At 50.6% G+C, this 17511-nt stretch overlaps 1 protein-coding gene across 1 annotated transcript in view; it reads left to right on the top strand.

Moving 5' to 3' along the window:
• The window catches only part of STX8 (syntaxin 8), a 69113-nt gene extending 52293 nt beyond the window's left edge, over window positions 1-16820 (top strand). Inside the window, exon 8 of the mRNA XM_072351856.1 lies at window positions 16233-16820. Within this exon, the coding sequence (XP_072207957.1) occupies window positions 16233-16300 (68 nt within the window). The 3' untranslated portion in view covers window positions 16301-16820. The remainder of the gene's footprint in view (window positions 1-16232) is intronic.
• Window positions 16821-17511: the final 691 nt, after the last annotated feature.

The raw sequence follows: 17511 nt of genomic DNA, 5'->3' as shown, positions 1-17511 counted from the left end.
CTGAGAGGCCACTGAGGGCCAGCACCAGCCCAAGGCTGCAGCCATGCTTTGCACCCCGTGCTGAACATGGTGCTGTTGGCTGTCCCCCTGCCCTGCAGCAATGGGCACAGCGTGCTGCTGCTCCTGTAACTGTGCTGCAGCTCAGGTTTGTATTGCTTCCTAAACCCTCATGGTGACATCAGTGTGGCCATGTCAGTACGGTGTCACTGTGCAGCAGGAACACTTCATTGCTCTGCAACCCAAGCTGGATGCCCCACAGACCGTGCAGCAGCAGCATCCTATAGAGTGAAACCCGCCCGCAGCTAAAATGCATCTGAAACCTTTTGCTTTGGGGCTGGAAGGAAGAAGGGCTTTGGTTTGCAGTTTGTGCTCTGGCTTTGCTCTGTGGTTCTGGTGAGCACTGGGGCTGGCCCAGCAGCTGCAGGTGTGAAGCTGTGCGTGCCTGTGGGGGGGGTCAGTGCCTTACAGGTGTCATGTGCAGCATCCCTGACATCCCATAACGCAGGAGCTGCTGTTTCACAGTGATATCTTTCTTAACAAGCACCAAACATTGCCTTTCTGGCAGGAAAACGGGACCATTCATTCTGTTTCAGCAGAAACTTCATTTTCCCAGCCATGCTTTATGAAACTGTCCGATTCTTCTGTTTATCTCAGAGATGTGCTGGGAAGCCTAAAACTGGCTGCCACTCACTACCATTCACCTTTTGTAGGAGCTACGAGCAAAATGGCCTTAATTGTTGCACCTGGGTCATTGCCTGCTGATTAAATCACTCTTATCATAGGCTCCTGGGGGTGGGCTGCCCCCATGGGTGCCCTTTGCTGCTTCTTTGTGCCCTTGGCAGAGGTTGGCTCTGTAAGCATCTCCCCCCCCCCCCCTTACCCCGATGCTTCCTTTTGTAAGAAGCCTCCAGGAAAATGCTTCTTTTAACCTGCTTTCTGCTTCCATGGATGGACGGTTTGATATGATGCTGACGGTGCCTGCTGTGATTTTTATGGCCTGGAGTTTTCTGAGGCAAATGGCTTTGCTCACAAGTTGGCCGGGCTGCGGTGACCTTCTCTTGTTCATTAACTGTCTGTTTAAAATTATGCATGTGGTGTTAGTTATAGAGCATTGATTGGGGTTATTCTAGGTGGCGCGGGGAGGTCTGCTCCTTCCCTGCCCTCCTCATTACCAAGCAGAAGCGACCGCTCGGGGCCTGGTTTATTTACCTAATAAACTGCCTCTTGTATCGTGTAGGAAATGCTTACATTTTTCAGCCAGGAGATCCTAGTAACAGGCAAACAGAGGTCTAGCAGTCGGGTCTGGAGGAACAACGAAATGAAGGTCAGCTCCTATGGCTGTTATTCTCCTTCCCGGTGGCCATGACAGCAGGGGTGGTTTATTTGAGGATCCCAGACTCGAAGTCATTGCTCTCATTGTTGGTCCCCCGAGCGCGGGAGGCTGTGCCAACAGCTCAGGATATTAATGCATTCTACAGATCAGTGAATGGAGAATTCCTCTGCACTGCTTTCTTTTTTTATAAAGAAAAAGGAAAAAAGAGAAGGGAAAACAACAAAAAATCCTCCTCTCTCCCCTTCCCCCTGCACTTTGTTTGCAGAGCTTTGTCTGCTGCGCGTTGCCGGGCATTGCTAATGAGCAGGGAGGCATTGCACTGCACTCCGGGTCCCACTCGAAGTGAAGTCCTCGCACCAGGCAGGTGCACAGCTGTCCACATGCAGATGTGCAGGGGATGAGCAGAGCTCCTTGCAGGCATGCAAAGGGCCCTGCTTCTGTGTGCACCCTTGTTGTGCTGCAGGGATTGCATTTAGGGCAACGTTAATGAGATGAGACGCGCTGAAGAGCTCTCCAGGCTGGGGCAGAAGTGCTCAGCACAGCAGCCCCTTTGTTTATAGGGACATCCAACATGGTGGGCAGGGCCACGGCAGGCTGGGCTGCAGGGCTGTGCTTACAAGGGAAAGCTGTCGGGCAGCTCTCACAGCCTGGCTCTGCCAGTGGTGCACTTGAAGTGCAGGCTGAGGTACCCACAGATGGAAGTAGGATGCTGTTAGGCCGCCTTTCGCTTAGGCTTAATTAAGGAACAGCAGGCTTTGTCCTCTGGAGGCCCCCTGGGTGTGAATGGGCCTGGCTGTGTTGGCAAACTGTGTCTGCAGCAGTGTGGGTTGGGTGCATTGGGTCAGCCCATGGGGAGCTGTGACTGGGAGCCCAGCATGGGTGGCACAGAGCTGCCGTCCTCAGCACTGCGGGGAGCAGAGGTTGAAGCAGAAGGGTGATCTCTGGTTCTTTCTGCACATGCTATGGGTGTGCACACAGGGAGGGATATAGGTATGAAATGTCATGGGCTGGCTGGGCAATGAGCTGCCAGGGGAATGGCTCATGAGGTAGCTGGTTATTACAGCCACTCTGCCCCAAGCCTGCAGCAGTGCATGGGGTTGTGGTGACCGAAGTGCAGGATGCAGCACTTGGTCTTGTTGAAGCTCATCCCATTGGCCTCAGCCCAGCAATTAGCCTGTTCAGATCCCTGTGTTGTAGAGCAGAATAAGCTCACCTGGAGCAGAACACACAGAATTGAAGTGAGGCTGGTCAGGGCTCGGTGCTGGATGCTGTGCAGCCTCACACCCACTGGAGAGCACCCAGCGATGCTGTCAGCTTGGCAGGTGCTGAGCTGAGGCTTTGCCAGCTGCACGCTGCGGGGGTTTATTGGGCAGAGCAGAGTGGGAGTAACATTCTCATATCAGGAACTTCTATAAACTCGTTTTACTTCCTCAGCTGAGCAATTCCCACGTTACGACTCGAGTTCAGGTGTGATGCAGATAATGGGACATGGTTGCAGGTGATAACTGCTCCCTCCTGCCCTGCTCACCTGCACTCAGGAGCCCGTGGTGCTGCTGTTCTTTGCAGTGCTTCATCACATGCCCACAAGAACAGCCCACCAGGTGAGTGCTTTGTGCAGCACAAGGGTCAGGATTTTAGCACAGTCCCTTTATACACGTCTTTGTATAACTCTCCTGAATCAGCAAGAGAAGAGCCACCAGGTTCAGAGAGCCTGGAAAGCATAAACCCTGCACAACCAGAGGTTTCTGGCTGCATTCATGGGCTGTGTGTAACACGGCCAGGCTTCCAGCTCCTGCAGGGCTGCCTGTTGTAGTGCTGCAGCGTTTATACTGTCTGTGGGGATCCCAGCAGGCAGTGCTTTGTGTGCAGCTCTGGAGCATTAGCGAAGCGACGGCGCAGCAAGAAAGTTTTGGAAAAGCACCTTTTCAGAGCCAAAGTGACTCATTCCCACTCAAGGAGCAGCAAATGTTTTTCTGGCATTTTCATGGGTTTTTTTGTTTTTTTTTTTTCTTGCATTTTGTTTATTTCCCTCCTCGATACTTGAATTGAAAGCAAGGGGGAAAAGGCCGACGTTTGGGCCTTCCCCAGTAACAGCAGCGGTGCCAAGTGGTTCGGAGGGGATGGTTTGGGGCAGTCCGTCAGCTCAGCACTGTAAACACTGACGTTTCCAATGTCCTGAGAAGGGGCTCTCGGTTCCTATTTGTGAATTTGGAGCTTTTTGTCTGATCTTTGTGCTTTCTGATTCAGAACGGCTTCACTCGGGGGCAGTGTTTGAGAGCACGCTGCGGTGGCGTGGGAGCTGGATCAGTGTTTAATTAAAGTTGATCCCCAGCTCTTGCTGGAGCGTGAGGTTGGGGCGCACTGTGCTGGGCTGCGTATTGCCCTGCTCAGCTTCCCACGTCCCTCCGCCTGCTGCCCAAACCAGGCCAGACTTCACACCCGCTGCTCCCTGCCCTTCACGTTGAGGCATTGGAACCCTCTTTTCTGAAGCCTGGATGTGTTCCTGCAGTGCGCAGTGCAGGAGGGATGTGGTGGTTACTCCCCTGCCCCTCCCTCATTGCATTTTACAAACCTCATTCTGTTTTTCTTTCTTAACCCTGGAACTATTTGACGAATCTGACCTCGATTTGTAAATAGTTTTGGTGTGACTGGAAACGGCTTTTTGCGTGTTGTTGTTTTGCTGCTGTCGTTGTTGCCAGTGAATTTATGAAATGCTGAATGCCTTTTGCCTCGCTTCATTGAGAGCTCCCTTTCCTCTCTGGTCCATCCCCACCATGGCTGCAGTTAGTGTTGCACGGCCCGCACTCTCTGTTCTCCATCTCTTCCTTGTTGCACCTCCTTCCCAGTGTCACTATTTGCAGCTCTGCTGTTTGCTTTGCTTGCTACAGCTATTTCCACTTGGTGCACAGCATTTTGCTGTGTCCTGTGCCGATCCTAACAGCTCTGGAGTGCTTCGTTTTGTTTGCCATCACCTGCAGCACTTCACAAGTGTTCATTGCTTTGGTGGCTGAATGCAGTGATGTCAATGAGAGCAGAGTAAGTTCCTCTCCTGTGTACTTAGCTGCTTGCAGTTAGGCATTCATAACATATTTGCGCACACATCTTAGTGGTTAATGCTCTGGGAGAGAAACCATATCATGGAATATCTTGGATTTAGTCCAGCCAGCGTTGCACGGCGATGAAAAGCTGTTCCTGTGTTGGGATGCTGTGCCTGGGTCTGCTCCAGCCTGAGCTGCATCCTCTGAGCTGCTGCTGGGATTGTGAAGCAGGCGGAGGATTGCACTGCTGATTGCTTGAAGTGAATGGGGAGCTGGTGAATCTGGAGTCCTGCAGGAGAGGGGATTGCTTTGTGGGAGCTGAGATAAGGAAGGCTGGATTCTCTGCTCAGTCTGTCTGGGTGTCTTGCTTCCTTTTGAAAGATCCTTATTTTTCATTACCAGAGGATCCAGATGCTGGGACTCATCTTCTAAGGGAGGAGGGGTTCAACAGAACTGATTTTCCTTTGCTGCTGAGTGAGAAGGTCAAGAGGTGCTTGTCTTTAGTCATGCAAGTTCTAGCACAAAGCAGAATGATTCTCATCAGCATTTGCAGTTGGGCGTATCTGGACGTGGAATGGCATCCCAGCCTGAGCAGCACCCAATGGGAGGCGTGGGGCCCTTGGTGGCAGCAGCACATGTCCGTAGGTGGGCATTCAGGTATTTTTATGGGTTATGACTGAACAAGTTTTACAACATACGAGCTCCAGTCGTCTGCTTCCTTGCTTAATTTGGCAAGGTTTGTGGGAGGACCGAGCGTGAGGTAAGGGGTAGTTTTGGCTCGGCTCTGCGCAGGGGCTGGATGTAGCGGTGGTCCAGCTCACCTGAGACACAAAATGGCTGAGCTGAGGGGAGGACACCCTTCTGAAGCCTTCATTGAGCATTAGCTGAGAAAAAAATGGGATGCCAGGAAGGCAGGAAACGTGTAACTTCTAGGCAGGCTTCCCATCTCTGTGGGCTCACGTGGCCGGTTCTGTTTTCCCTCTGGGGTTTGTGCTCTTCTGCCAAGGTTCTTGGAAGGTGAGAGCTAAAAAAAACCCATGTGGTCATGAGAGGTGGAGGTAGGAAGTGGTGCAGTGATCGCTGCAAGGAATCGCTCTGCTTTGCTGGCTCCGTCCTGCAGCAGCTGCCCTGCCTGGTAGCTCCTTAATGGTTGCAGTGCTGCTGTCCCCACCTGAGCATTGCATACCATCCATGAGATGAGACCCCTGCACCAGGCTGACTGCTGAATCCACTGTGCTGCTGTTTTTTTTTCCCATTCTCATTGCCTCCACTGAGCTCCCAGGGCACAGAATAGTCCCTGTGGTGGAGTTTCTGTGGATGGGGGCAGGCTGCAGTTCAGCAGTCCTGAACTAACTTCTTGCATAAGAGACTTTTCTCTGAGAGCTATTTTTAAAGACGTGGCTTTGGTAAAAATACCCCAGGTGGGAGGGAGAGCTTGCAGCAAACTCTCACCTTCATGTGCTTGATGGGGTTACGCCCTTTGCTTTATATAGATCAAGAAAATAGGGAATTTGTAATTCTTTAGATAATGGAGGGTTGCTGAATAATGCCGCATAGGAGTCTTTTAAAAAGAAAATGAAGTGTGTTATAAAGTGAAGTCTGGAACATCTGTGGAACAGCCTGGACTGCTGCTGCAGCCGGTGCTCATTGCAAGAAGATGTTAGCAGGGGACAAATGCTGCCCATTTATGCCACCATATGGGCAATGGGTTTCCCTAATGTCAGTCCAGTTGTTCCTGGGAGAGTCCTAAGGTGGGATCACCCATCTACCACGAGGCAAATGGACCTTCATTGGGAGCTTGTTCTTTGGAGCTCCCTATGGGCTGTTCCCCACTGCTGTTGGAGCAGCTGGCTTTCTTGCTGCAAATCTTACATTTCTTTCCTCCTTTGGACTGAAAAAGTTGCGGTGTTAGGCCAGAGTTATTGAATGCACGTGGCAGATAACTGCTTCTCTCTGTCTCATTTGCCAGCAGCCCTCTGTAGTCCCCGGGTCCTGTTGCTGGCGGTGCTGCTCACACACCCACACTGCAACAACGGTGCTTCTTTAGTATCAGTGCTGATGGTGGTACTGGTAGCATTGCTGCACAAAGGCTGGAAAGAGAAACAGGCATCTCACAGCCGAGCTGCTAAATGCAGCCATAAGATCCTTTTTCTCTAACATCTTAAATACGGTCTCCTTTTTGGGGGATAGCTCTATGAAAGCTCATTGGAATGGGAATACTCAGTGCTGCCAGGGAAGGTTCTTGATTGCGGTTTATCCAGAATCTGGTAATGAATGTGCACTATGGAGCCTGGGGATTTGGTGTATGGATTTCCCAGGGTCTAATCATCTCATAAGGCTGCAGAGTGTGACTCCTTGCCCAGTAATCTACTTAACTCCGTAATTTACCCCCTCCTTTCCCTGCAAGGAGAATGAATCTCACAGGTTGTTTGCATGACAAGTAGCTCGGGATTGTCTGAGGTGCTGAAGAAGATGCTAGGAGTTAATTGTGGCAGCTTGTGTTAATGGTTTCCCATGTTCACAGGGGGGCTGAGTGAGGAGGGGAGCTGGAAAATGGATTTTGCGGGGAGGGCTGTAGCTTTGCCATGTGTTTTGTTAGCTAAAATGCTAAATAAAATGTTTTGCCTCGCAAAGGATATTCTTCCCCATCAAAAGTAATCTCGGGGGAAAGCGATGTTTGGTAGTTGGAGGATTATTGGATTTGCAGATAGAATCTGCTGTTGTAATGTCAGCTACTGACTTATGAGCGAGGCAGCTAGCTGGGAGATGGCTCTTGGCAGTTGACCATGCTGAAAATCTCCTTCAAAGTCCTTAAAACTCCAGCGGACAATGCTAAAAGAAAAAGCCGTGAACGCCAGCAGGAAAACACAACATCCAAGCCTCCATACGGAAGGCAAATAAGGGTGTCCCATCAGCAGCGTTGACTCTTGGGCTGTATTCAGGATCATCTTGCACGAAAACATCACTGTGCTATGAAATGGAAGGGTGTGTTTCCTTTCATCTCCGTTTTTGATGTTCCTCCCCAAAAGCCAATTGCTTTCCTTGGGAAAGGATTAAGCAGAGGACGAGCCATGGTTAAAAGTGAGTTTGTTTCCCCTCCTTTCCCCGGTTGTGAGGTTCGTTTTCATTGCAGACATCTTCACTGAGCTTTCCGTAAATTCAGAGGAAACTGGGCTGGTTTGGAAAAGCTCAGCATCAGCAAATAGTCCACAGGGACGTTTAGTGGCAACATGATTAATAAGGGACGCTGCTGGTAATGCTATCAAAACAGCACTATTGCAAAAGCATCTGGAGCGTCCCTCGCTGGGGCTCAGACAAATGACCGCAGCGATTTATGGGCCCCTCTGCACCACGTGCATCTTCTCCACCTCCAAGTGTGAGGGGATCACCGGGCTGAGCGGATCAGTCTGAAGGAGAAGAAGTCATTAGTAAATCAGGCAACTTCTTTTTGTTCCGTGGTGTTTTTGTCCCTGCTGATGGTTTGGTAACAGGGGCACAGTCCTCACTCAGACCTGTCCTTGTTTTTTTGTATCTAGCGATGCCTTAAGGAGCTCTAAAAGGGAATCATTCTCCAACGGCAACAGACGATGCAAAACATCAGGAGGAAACCATCCTGCCTTGTGCAGGTGCTCTCGGGTCCTGCTGCCATTCCCTGCTGGGAGCGCAGCTCCTCCTTGGTGTATGGGCAGGCAGAGGGAGAGAACTGGAGCCAAGAGCTTACAAGCGCTTCACGTTTGGGGCAGGTACTGAGATGAAGTGATATTGGGGTTTTCCCCATTCCCTTCAGTTTTACCCAAAATGAAAGACAACCTCGTGTGCTGCACTGGGATAAGTTCAAAATACGAAATGAAGGAAACCAGCCACGCTGACACAGGAGACAATGCAGCCTTCCAAAACCAGAATAGTTCTATGTCAGCCCCTAACATGCGGCAGTCACAGATCTGTGTGTGGGCTTTAAGAAATGCCTTCCTTTCTTTTTTTGGAGGAGGAACTTCATTTAGCATCTAAATGATTTCAAGAATTCGGCGCAGATTGAATTCCCTCCTTCATCGACGTGAAACTTTCATGCTGCTTCCGAACGACGTTGTTCTATCAGCCTTCTGCTCTTCAGGCTCCATTTACCGCAAACTTCTAGAAGTGATTATACAAGTCAGCTCTGATTTCTTATCGTGGCACTGTATTTGTTGGCTCCGTGCTTTGACAGAGGCTGCTTCACCCGGCCTGTTTCCCTTGGCCTTTTGAGGAGGCTCTTACAGTTGTTAGTGAGAACCTTTCTCAGAGTAGCACAGCCTGTTTGCAAAACCGAGCGTATCTGCTGCTGTGGCTTCATCCAGAAGGAGCCAGGAGCGTTCCTGGAGGTTTACCTGCCTTACATTATCAAAGCCACGAGCAACTTGGTCTGAGTTGATGTTGACTGCGCTTTGAGCATTGCGTTGCACTTGAAACCAATGGTGCTTTTCCTCTTGAAGGCTTTATGATTTAGGACTCATTGTCTTCTCTTTGGATTGACCAGATCTTGCTGTTTGAGTGCTGGATTCACCCAGCCCGCCTTGTGTAACCAAGCTCCTGGTGGGCAGATTAATACTTGGGAAGCAGTTTTCGTCGTCCACTTGTGTTTGCAGCCTGTGCCATCACTCTGGGTTACTTCCCTGCTGGCACTTGACTGCATAAGACTTTGATGCAGAGGGCTTGAGGAAGGCTGGTAGCATCCTGCCCTTAGCTGGCCTTCGTTCTTGAGCCTCCTGGCACTCTGCTGTTCCTGGAGAAGCTCCCAGCCCCAGCCAAGAACATCAGTGATAAAACTGGCTAATGTGGTAGTCACCTGGTCATGTACCTGAATGTACTTTGAGATTCCTCTCCAAGGCCTGTAGCAAATGGAGGCAGACACGACGAGTGAAGCAGTTGGAAGAACGGTTCAGACTTTAAGTCAATATGGAATGAACAAAACAAACAAAGGAGAGGTGGATGTGTGTCACCAGTTCAGACACGGTGCGCAATTAATCTTCATCTGCGGCTTTTTAAATAAGCAACAGCCAGAGTATCCCAGATTTGAAACCCGTGTTTGTTCAGATGTAATGGATGCGGGGGGAAATTCTTTCCAAGCCTCACCCCACAAAGCATCATCTTTCCAGGTAGGTTTACATCAAGTGAATGGGCTGGAGCAGAGCTGCACAGTGCAGGTTTGTTAACCACGGCAGCAGCTCTGGCTGATGGGGGCATCCAAGTGGGTTCCCATTTCATTCTCGACTCTTTTGTGCCCATTTGTAATTTTTATTTCATTTTATTTTTTTAAGAAAAAAGAAAAAAATAAATAAATCCATGCTGCCTTTGAGCTTGAGTTTCTCATACTTCAGTCTATGTAAAGATGATTTATGGCGCTACTAGGGGCTCCACTGGAAATGCAAGATCTATTACGAAGTGGGATTGAACAGACCATGCTGAAATGTTTATTGCCTTCTTCAAAATAGAATACATCAGGGTTGATGGTGCCTGTCCAGGAAAGAGAGAGAGTGGCGTAGAGTGGGGCTGGTGGGGGTATTTTTAGTATTCCAATAAAAGACAAGGCTTTCAAAGGAAATCACTTATTGCCATTTTGCAATCAAGAATGCAGGAGTGTTCCAGGGACTGCAAGAAATATGCTTCAAGAATGTCGGACCCATAAGGAACTAATCATTAAATACTCTCTCGTTTCCACCCCCGTTTCTTGCTCTGAGGAAGCCATTTAGAAGCTTTGCAATTTGTATGTAAATCTCAGCCCTTCTGACCACGCAGTTAAGTATCCAAGTGACTTAGGAGCCAGCATCCCATTTTCAGGAGTTCTTACAGTTCTTGTGCAAGTAGGGCACTTTATAAAATAAAAGACACATGGACCAGACTTCAAGAACACTTAATCTGACCTGAAATGACTTGGTATGAGCACTATATGATGTGTCTGTGCTATAACTCACCCTCCTTGGTCAGTGCCTTGCTGGTAAAGTTCCTCTCGCGGGTTCAAATAGAGCAGTAAAACTCCAGTTCTGTTTCTTGTTCCTTTCATTGGACTGACTTGGGCTGAGGTGTCTTTGTTTTACTTGTTTTACTCTTGCCTTAACGCGTAACAGTAAGTTGTTGATGCTTTAAACATTTCAGAAGCATCCTGGCACTATATTACATCCATCTCACCCAGTAATCCCAGCATTTGGTTGAGTGAAAAACAAAGGAGGAGGCAAAAGATAATACCTCCTCCAGTGATTTAAGAGCCTTATGGGACGATTTACTGATGTGTCTGAGCAGATCTGGGGCTACCTGCTCCCTCTCCCCACGCTCCCATCTCTTTCCTTGTGCTGGTAGAGCGTCCTGGTGAGCTGGTTCAGGGAGCTATAATGGCAGAAAACTGACCCTACCAAAAACAAAGCCGGGGTGTCAGCGCAGTGGCAGATGGACACAGGCAGATGTCCCTTCTGTGCCAGGCCAGCAGAGCAGTCCTTTCATTTTATTTATTTTTTTTCCCATTTGTTTTTACTGGAGGAACAACAGCCCCCCACTGGGATCATCTGTCGTGTCCCTGCATAGTGCTGCCCCAGGTAGCGGCTTGGGGTGGCGGTTCCTTTTGGGATCCATTGGGGGCTGCCAGCTGGGCTGCAGCCCTGTGCCAGTGCTCAGGCTGCTGGGGAAGGAGCAAAGGATGGATGGATTTGTGGAGGAGCTGCGACTCCAGGATGTAACCCATCCTAGCCCTGCTGTCTGTGCAGGTTGGTTAAGGTTGGAGATTTTAAGTGAAATGAGGGGAGATTTAGGTTGGATGTGAGGCAGAAATTCATCACTTAGAGGGCAGTGAGACCCTGGCACTGCTGCCCAGAGCTGTGGGTGCCCCATCCCTGGAGGTGCCCAAGGGCATGGATGGAGCCCTGGGCAGCCTGAGCTTGGGGTGGGGGGTACCAGCCCCTTCCAACCCAACTCAACTAAAGTCCCTTCTAACCCAACCAAGGTCCCTTCCAACCCAACCTTAACAACCTTCCAACTCAACCATTTTATGATTCCCTGCTGGTTTTCACACAGTGTACTCTGGAAGAGTTCAGGTGCCACCCGTGTATTGGTTGGACTCCCATGGCTGAGCCTTGTCTAAGGGCAGGGATTTGTAGGCTTGTTTGGTTTCCTTCTTCTGGGAAGGCTTGGTGCACACTGCTGGTTTGCAGACTTTCACAAGTCCCATTCCAAGCTGTAACACAGTTGTTCAGAAGTGCAGCCTGGTTCTTGACTGATCTTATTTCTTGGCATTGCTTATGTAAGGGAAAGGATGCTAGAGAGCTTGGAGAAGGGAACGTTGGAAAGTGTGCGTGCTTATTTAATGTTAAGAAAAAGGAAGAAAAATAAGCTGCGTGCAAAAAAATCCAGTAACCGTGTCTGCCGATGACCTTTGGGTTTGGAAATAGTTTGATAATAGCAGTGTGAGGACAGGCAAGGAAAGTCTGTGAAGTCACTCGAGCAAGAGCAAAAGGAATAAACATGAGCACGGTTCCAGCTTCGTGCATGCTGGGGTCTGGGTGATGTCCTGCACTGGGCTGGCTGTGTGCAGCCTGTGCTTCCCTTGCACACAGAGCAGGGAAGCAGAGCTCAGTGGAAGCTGCCAGGTTTGAGTGGAAGTAAAATAGGCAGCATCAGGGAAAGCAGCAGCAGGTTAGTCCTCAGCTCCACCAGAAACCTTCTTCAGCTGTGCCTGCTGTTGTCTGTGTCTCCCCTTGATGCCGTAGCTGGACGATCTGTATCTTAAGGAGACCCACAGAGGTATTATCACATTTGCATTTACGTGGCACCTTGAGCTTTGGATTGCAACACTCAAGCAGTGCCAGGAGCACAGATTCCCTTGGTGCAGAGTGAGCGGTGGCTGTGCTGGAGATGTGAGCAATGGTGGGAGCCCACTGGTGGGGGGGGCTGCACTCAGCTCTGCCGCTCCTCCAGCCATGGCAGTTCATTTGAGGTTGGGCTTATACAAAATATACATTGCTCTCTTGAAAGAAGATGGGATTTCACTGCAAGTGCTCTTGGAAGTAGTTCAATGTGTTATCTGGCATGCGTTCGTAATTTGAAAAATAGATTAGAAGAGAAGCAAATTGAGGTCTGACAATAATGGATTAAGGGAAACACTTATCTCACTTCCTGCCGTTCCGTTGGGCTGTGCACGTGGTTTGGGACCCGAATGCTGGGGATCATTTGATCACCGAAGCAATTAAAGGTTTGGATTTAAACCCACTTTGCCTTTCTTCTGGGGCTGACTTTGCCATTTGTTTCTATCTCGCTGTTGTTTGCCAGCAGGTGCTGCTGTCAATGCACGGAGGTGCCTTGTGCCCCAATGGAAGGCTGGTGCTAACAGCATCACACTGCAGAGAGAGGAGCACGGCAGCAAAATGCAGCTTCTCATAGCACAGCAGAGTCATTAAGGTTGGAAACAGCCTTTAAGATCACCCCAACCCACCCCACCATGCCCACTCAGGGCCGCATCTCCACTGTTCTGGATCACCTCTGCAGCACGTGCCATTGTGGTTCTGTTCACAACGGCATCAGGTCAGCCTATGGTTGGATGGGCAACTCCAAGTGCAGAATGACTGCTGAGCTTTTCGTCCTACACAGGAATGACCTAGCTCTGTCTCTCTTCCAAACAAGGAATTAATAATGCAATAGTTGTTGTTTCCAAAGAGCTTAGCTTTCATGAGCAGTGTCTCCTTTTTTCCCTCAGACCCAATGAAGCACATGGGCGTTGGAGCCTTTAATAACCCATCTTGGAGCCTGGTCTTGATTTGTGTGAGCGTTGCCAATGATTTCCATGTCAGAGCTGAGAGGTATGAATGCAGCGTTGAATTTCTGGGCTGACCAGAGGAGGTCAGAAGCAATAATGCCGGGTTCCCACAGGCGTGGGACAGCGCACAGCCACGGCGCTTTGCACGGCCCCAGCACAGGTTTGGCTGTCACAGAGCTAATAAAGAACGGGGCCTCCGGGGAGATGGCTTCAGTGATGCAGGTGTAGGGATTGGGGAGTGTATTTACATACAAGCCGGCTTAATAGCATGGGATTTGTGCTAAAGTGGTTCTTAATGCAATACAAATTGCATGCCCCATCTCGCTTGAAGGCAGGAGGATGTAAGGGGGAGAGGTTTTATAGCTTTTGGGGGAGAAAGTGGCTTCTTTTAGGGAAGGTGAAGGGTAGCAGGACGGGTGTGCTGGAGTTCTTGCTGTGCTGGATGAGTGCGTCAGGGGCAGGAGTGGAGCTGTGCTGCCCTGACAGTCAGGCTGGGGCTGGGAATCAGGCAATGAATTAACTCAGTGAAAAAGCAGGTAAAGGTGTTGGCTTCTTCTTTTTCTAACACTGTGAAGTTAAAATGTCCATAAAGAAAGCAGCCCGGCCTCTGGTTGCAGCTCCATCCTCTCTCTGCTTCCCTCCCGCCCTATAAAACAGCCATTATGTGTTTATAAGTTAGCGCTCCGTGTCTGGTATAAAAGAAGACTTATTCATAAACTTCGGGAGGGTCAGTTTGGTGGGAATTTCACTTCCTTGGCACAAAACTTGGCTTTTTCCAGGTAATGTAATGCTATACCGGGCTCTTTAAAGCCCTCACATGCTATTTATTATTTTTATGTTATCTATAAAAGACGCCGGTGCTGAGGATGGCACTACACCGAGTTGAACAGGATCACCCCATAGAAGGAGAGAAGCCATCCCTCTGCATATGCTCGTATTTACTTCTCCTATTTATAAGGCCCATCCACTGCAGTGAGGACTGGAAGAGATTTCCTCTCTCACTGGGTCCAGGGCTCGGCTGTCACAAGCAAACTCACCCTGCATTTGCTTTCATCAGCTTGCCTACGATACTGCAAAACCATTTTGGACCTTCTCCCCAATGTTTGCCTATTTCCATTGCCAGCTCCATTGGGCTGCACCCAGAGAGCCCGGGGCTGCTGCCCACAGTTGGGGTGCCCCATTGCTGGTGATGGGCAATGGATGGTCCATGGCAGCCTGAGCCGGGGGTGCAGTCAGTAGGGTGTCCTCCAACCCAGCCATTGTAGGGTTCCATGAACCCCAATGGAGGGACGGCACCTCCAGTCTCAATGGCTGCCGTGCCGTGGCTGCAGGACGGTGCTCATGGGAAAGCAATGGGCTGATAGAGCTGGACCAGAGATCTTTTGATGCGTGTTCAGGAGGGAGTTGTCAAAACAAGATGTGTTTATGACAGAGTTCCTGCCTGCCTTTTTAAAGGCACTCGAGTCCCTGCCAGATCCTCAATGCATTCACATCCCCGGGAGTTGTATTCAGCACAATAATGGATATTTCACGGTAAATATTGCCTTGTCACAAAGCTGGCACGAGCAGCAGCGGGCTGTGAAAGCAGCGGTGTCAGCTGAGGAGCAGAAATCAGTGCTGGGCTGTGGCTGTTAGCACTGACCAAAGGGCTCTGTGAGGGAGCACAGAGCACACACCTGCTCTGTGTGCCTTGGGCTCTGAGCACCAGCTCATGCTGCACTGACCCGTGTCATCCATCCATCTCCTACAGGAGAAAATCCTCATGCAATGCTTTAGGGAACAGAGCAGCAGCTCTGGGTTTTAATAACCATTTCTGTCCAGGAGGAAATGCAGCAAGTTTCCTTCTGCTGCTGCTGTCCTGCATTGCTCTGCAGCTTCAGTCTGTGTGTCCCCAACCTTCCCCACTGTGCAGCACTGCCACGTTTACGTGCACTTCTTCTTGGGAGCTGTCAAGGAATAATTACGCCCCATTAACTCGGTATCGTTAATAGCTCACACTTACAGGGTGTGTTCCAACAAACCCATCTCGGGTCGTCTAATTAATTGCTGAAGTCCATAAACTCCCATTGCACTGAAACCGTGCAGAGGATTTGCACCCTCTAAACTCCTTCCTCCCCCCCCCCCCCAGTGCAGAGCGTGGCAGAGGTGGGTCTGCACACAGCACACAGCACACAGCACACAGCCCGTGCAGTGCTGAGCCCTGTGAGCACAGCCTGGGGGGCAGAGCAGATCCGAATGGGGCTGAGCAGAGCTGGAGGAGCGCTGGTGGCAACTCTGCACTGCTGGAAAAACACGTCGGGTCTGGCGCTGGGATGGTTCCTGCACAGAAAACATGACACTATTGACAAAGAGCCGTCTCTAATATCCTTTTCCAGCTTGGAAAGAGGAGTTTATTTTAATACATCCTTTTTTAATTGCCATGAGCTGGACTTGTAAATATTGTAAGTGGTTGAGTAATCGTCATCTGCTCACGGACTGAGAGCGGGGATGGGTTATTTTCCGCTCTTGGAGCCCCAGTGTGTTCCCACAGCTCTGCTGGGATTACTGCGGGCAGACACCGACCCAGAGCCCAATGCTGGAGGGCCCAGTGTGGGGCTGTGCTCAGGGACGTGGGGCAGTGGCCGCACCGTGGGGCAGAGCTGTGCTGTGCCCACCAGCATCGCTCCATGTTTGCTTTCCAAAGGCAGGTACGGCGCTGGCAGCTCTGCTCACGCTCTGCAGAGTTCCCTGGAAGTGGGAGTAGTTTGCATTGGAAACAATTTCCTGATGCAATTTGGGTTTCCTCCCCAATAATCCTTTCCCCCGGCGGGACGGTACAGAGGGATTCCAGAGCAGCCCTCGCAATGAGCTGAACGTATCCCCTGTAATCTTTGCGAGGCAGATGTCAGAGCAGGACGATACTCCACAGGCACAGCTAAAGAATTAATCTGAGGGGTCAATGAGAGAAGAGCAACGTGAGTCGGGGGCTCATGAGAATGGAGATGTGCCTGGGGGGGCAGCGGGGTGTTGGGGGGGGAGGGAGGAGATGTAATTACAAATTGTAAATGATGAAGGCAGCCACCTTACCTCCCGGTCTCATCTCTTCCAGGAATGCTGGTGGTGATCGTGCTGCTGCTGATTGCCATCGCCGTGGTCGCTGTCTGGCCCACAAAGTAGGGGGGGCCCGGTGGGAGCTGCAGCTGAGCTCTGCAGAGAGCCTTGTGCTGCACAAAGCCCCGCTGTGCTTCCAGTGAGCCCCACAGCGTCAGCATGAAGCCGTGTCCATCAGATCTTGTCCCTCCACTCGGCACATGGCTGAGCTCACTCTCCCTGCCTGGATTTCATACAGTGGGAGGACACAGCCATGCAATGGGTGACGATGTGTTCCCTTCCTGCCTGCTGCTGCCGGGCACAGGGACGTGCACAAAGCACACCCACCCCTGCTCTGCCGTGCCCTGGGACGTGTGCTGGTGTCTGTGCTCCCATCTCGGGGCTGGGATCTGCCTCCTCCTTTTATACCTTTAAACTGAAGGGAAGGATGACTTATTACAAACGATCGAAAAAGCGATCCTGAACGCTCACACGTGGCCAAACAAGGAGAAAATAAAACGTTGTTATTTTGTTATCTTTGCCATTTTGATTTCAGACTTGGTAGAGCAAGCAATAACTACAGAATAAAAGCTGGTCCGTTTCTATACGACTTGTCTGCCTGCTGTCGGAGTGCTCGCATTCACCCCATGGCACACAGCACCCGGGGGCTGACGTTGGGGAGGGGTTCTGCTGCCTCCCAGAGGGACCCCCCAGCTTTGTGACATCTGACGTCTCGTTGCCATCCCTGGCTGTGGCCATGGGGGTCAACCCAGGAGCCCATTTGCTGCTTCACACCGCACTGAGAGCTCAGGACCTGGGGGGGGGTGGGGGAATGGAGGGAAGGGGGGATAGGATGGGACCCCAACTGCACCATTTGTCCCCGCAGTAAAGATCTGAGATTTCTGCCCTCTGTGATGTTTTGGAATGAATAAATCAACGGAGCCACCAAGAGCGTGGGTCACATGGGCTGACCCCGGGGCCGCCTGCAGCACCATTTACAGCCCTGTTTGCTTGGGGTTTTTTATCCTCTAGGGCTGAAATCCCCAACCCATGCAGGGATGCGGAGCACCGTGAGGCTCTGCTGTGCCCCATCCCAGCCGTGGGTTGGCACCCAGAGGTGCCAGCATCGGGGCAATGGGAAGCAGAGCTGCTCTCACACCGGGACGGTTTACAAGAGTTTATTCGATGCGTTTCTGACTTCAGTTCTAGCAGTGGGCAATGGGCAAGTTACAGGCTCCTTTGGGTTCAGTTACAGCCAGTCTAAAGAAACGAATTGAGAAGGAAGAAAAAAATAACCC

This window comes from Excalfactoria chinensis, chromosome 17 (genome assembly GCF_039878825.1).
Source record: "Excalfactoria chinensis isolate bCotChi1 chromosome 17, bCotChi1.hap2, whole genome shotgun sequence".
NCBI lineage: Eukaryota > Metazoa > Chordata > Aves > Galliformes > Phasianidae > Excalfactoria > Excalfactoria chinensis.
Note: the sequence above shows the minus strand (reverse complement) of the source record. Positions and strands in the feature narration are given on the sequence as shown.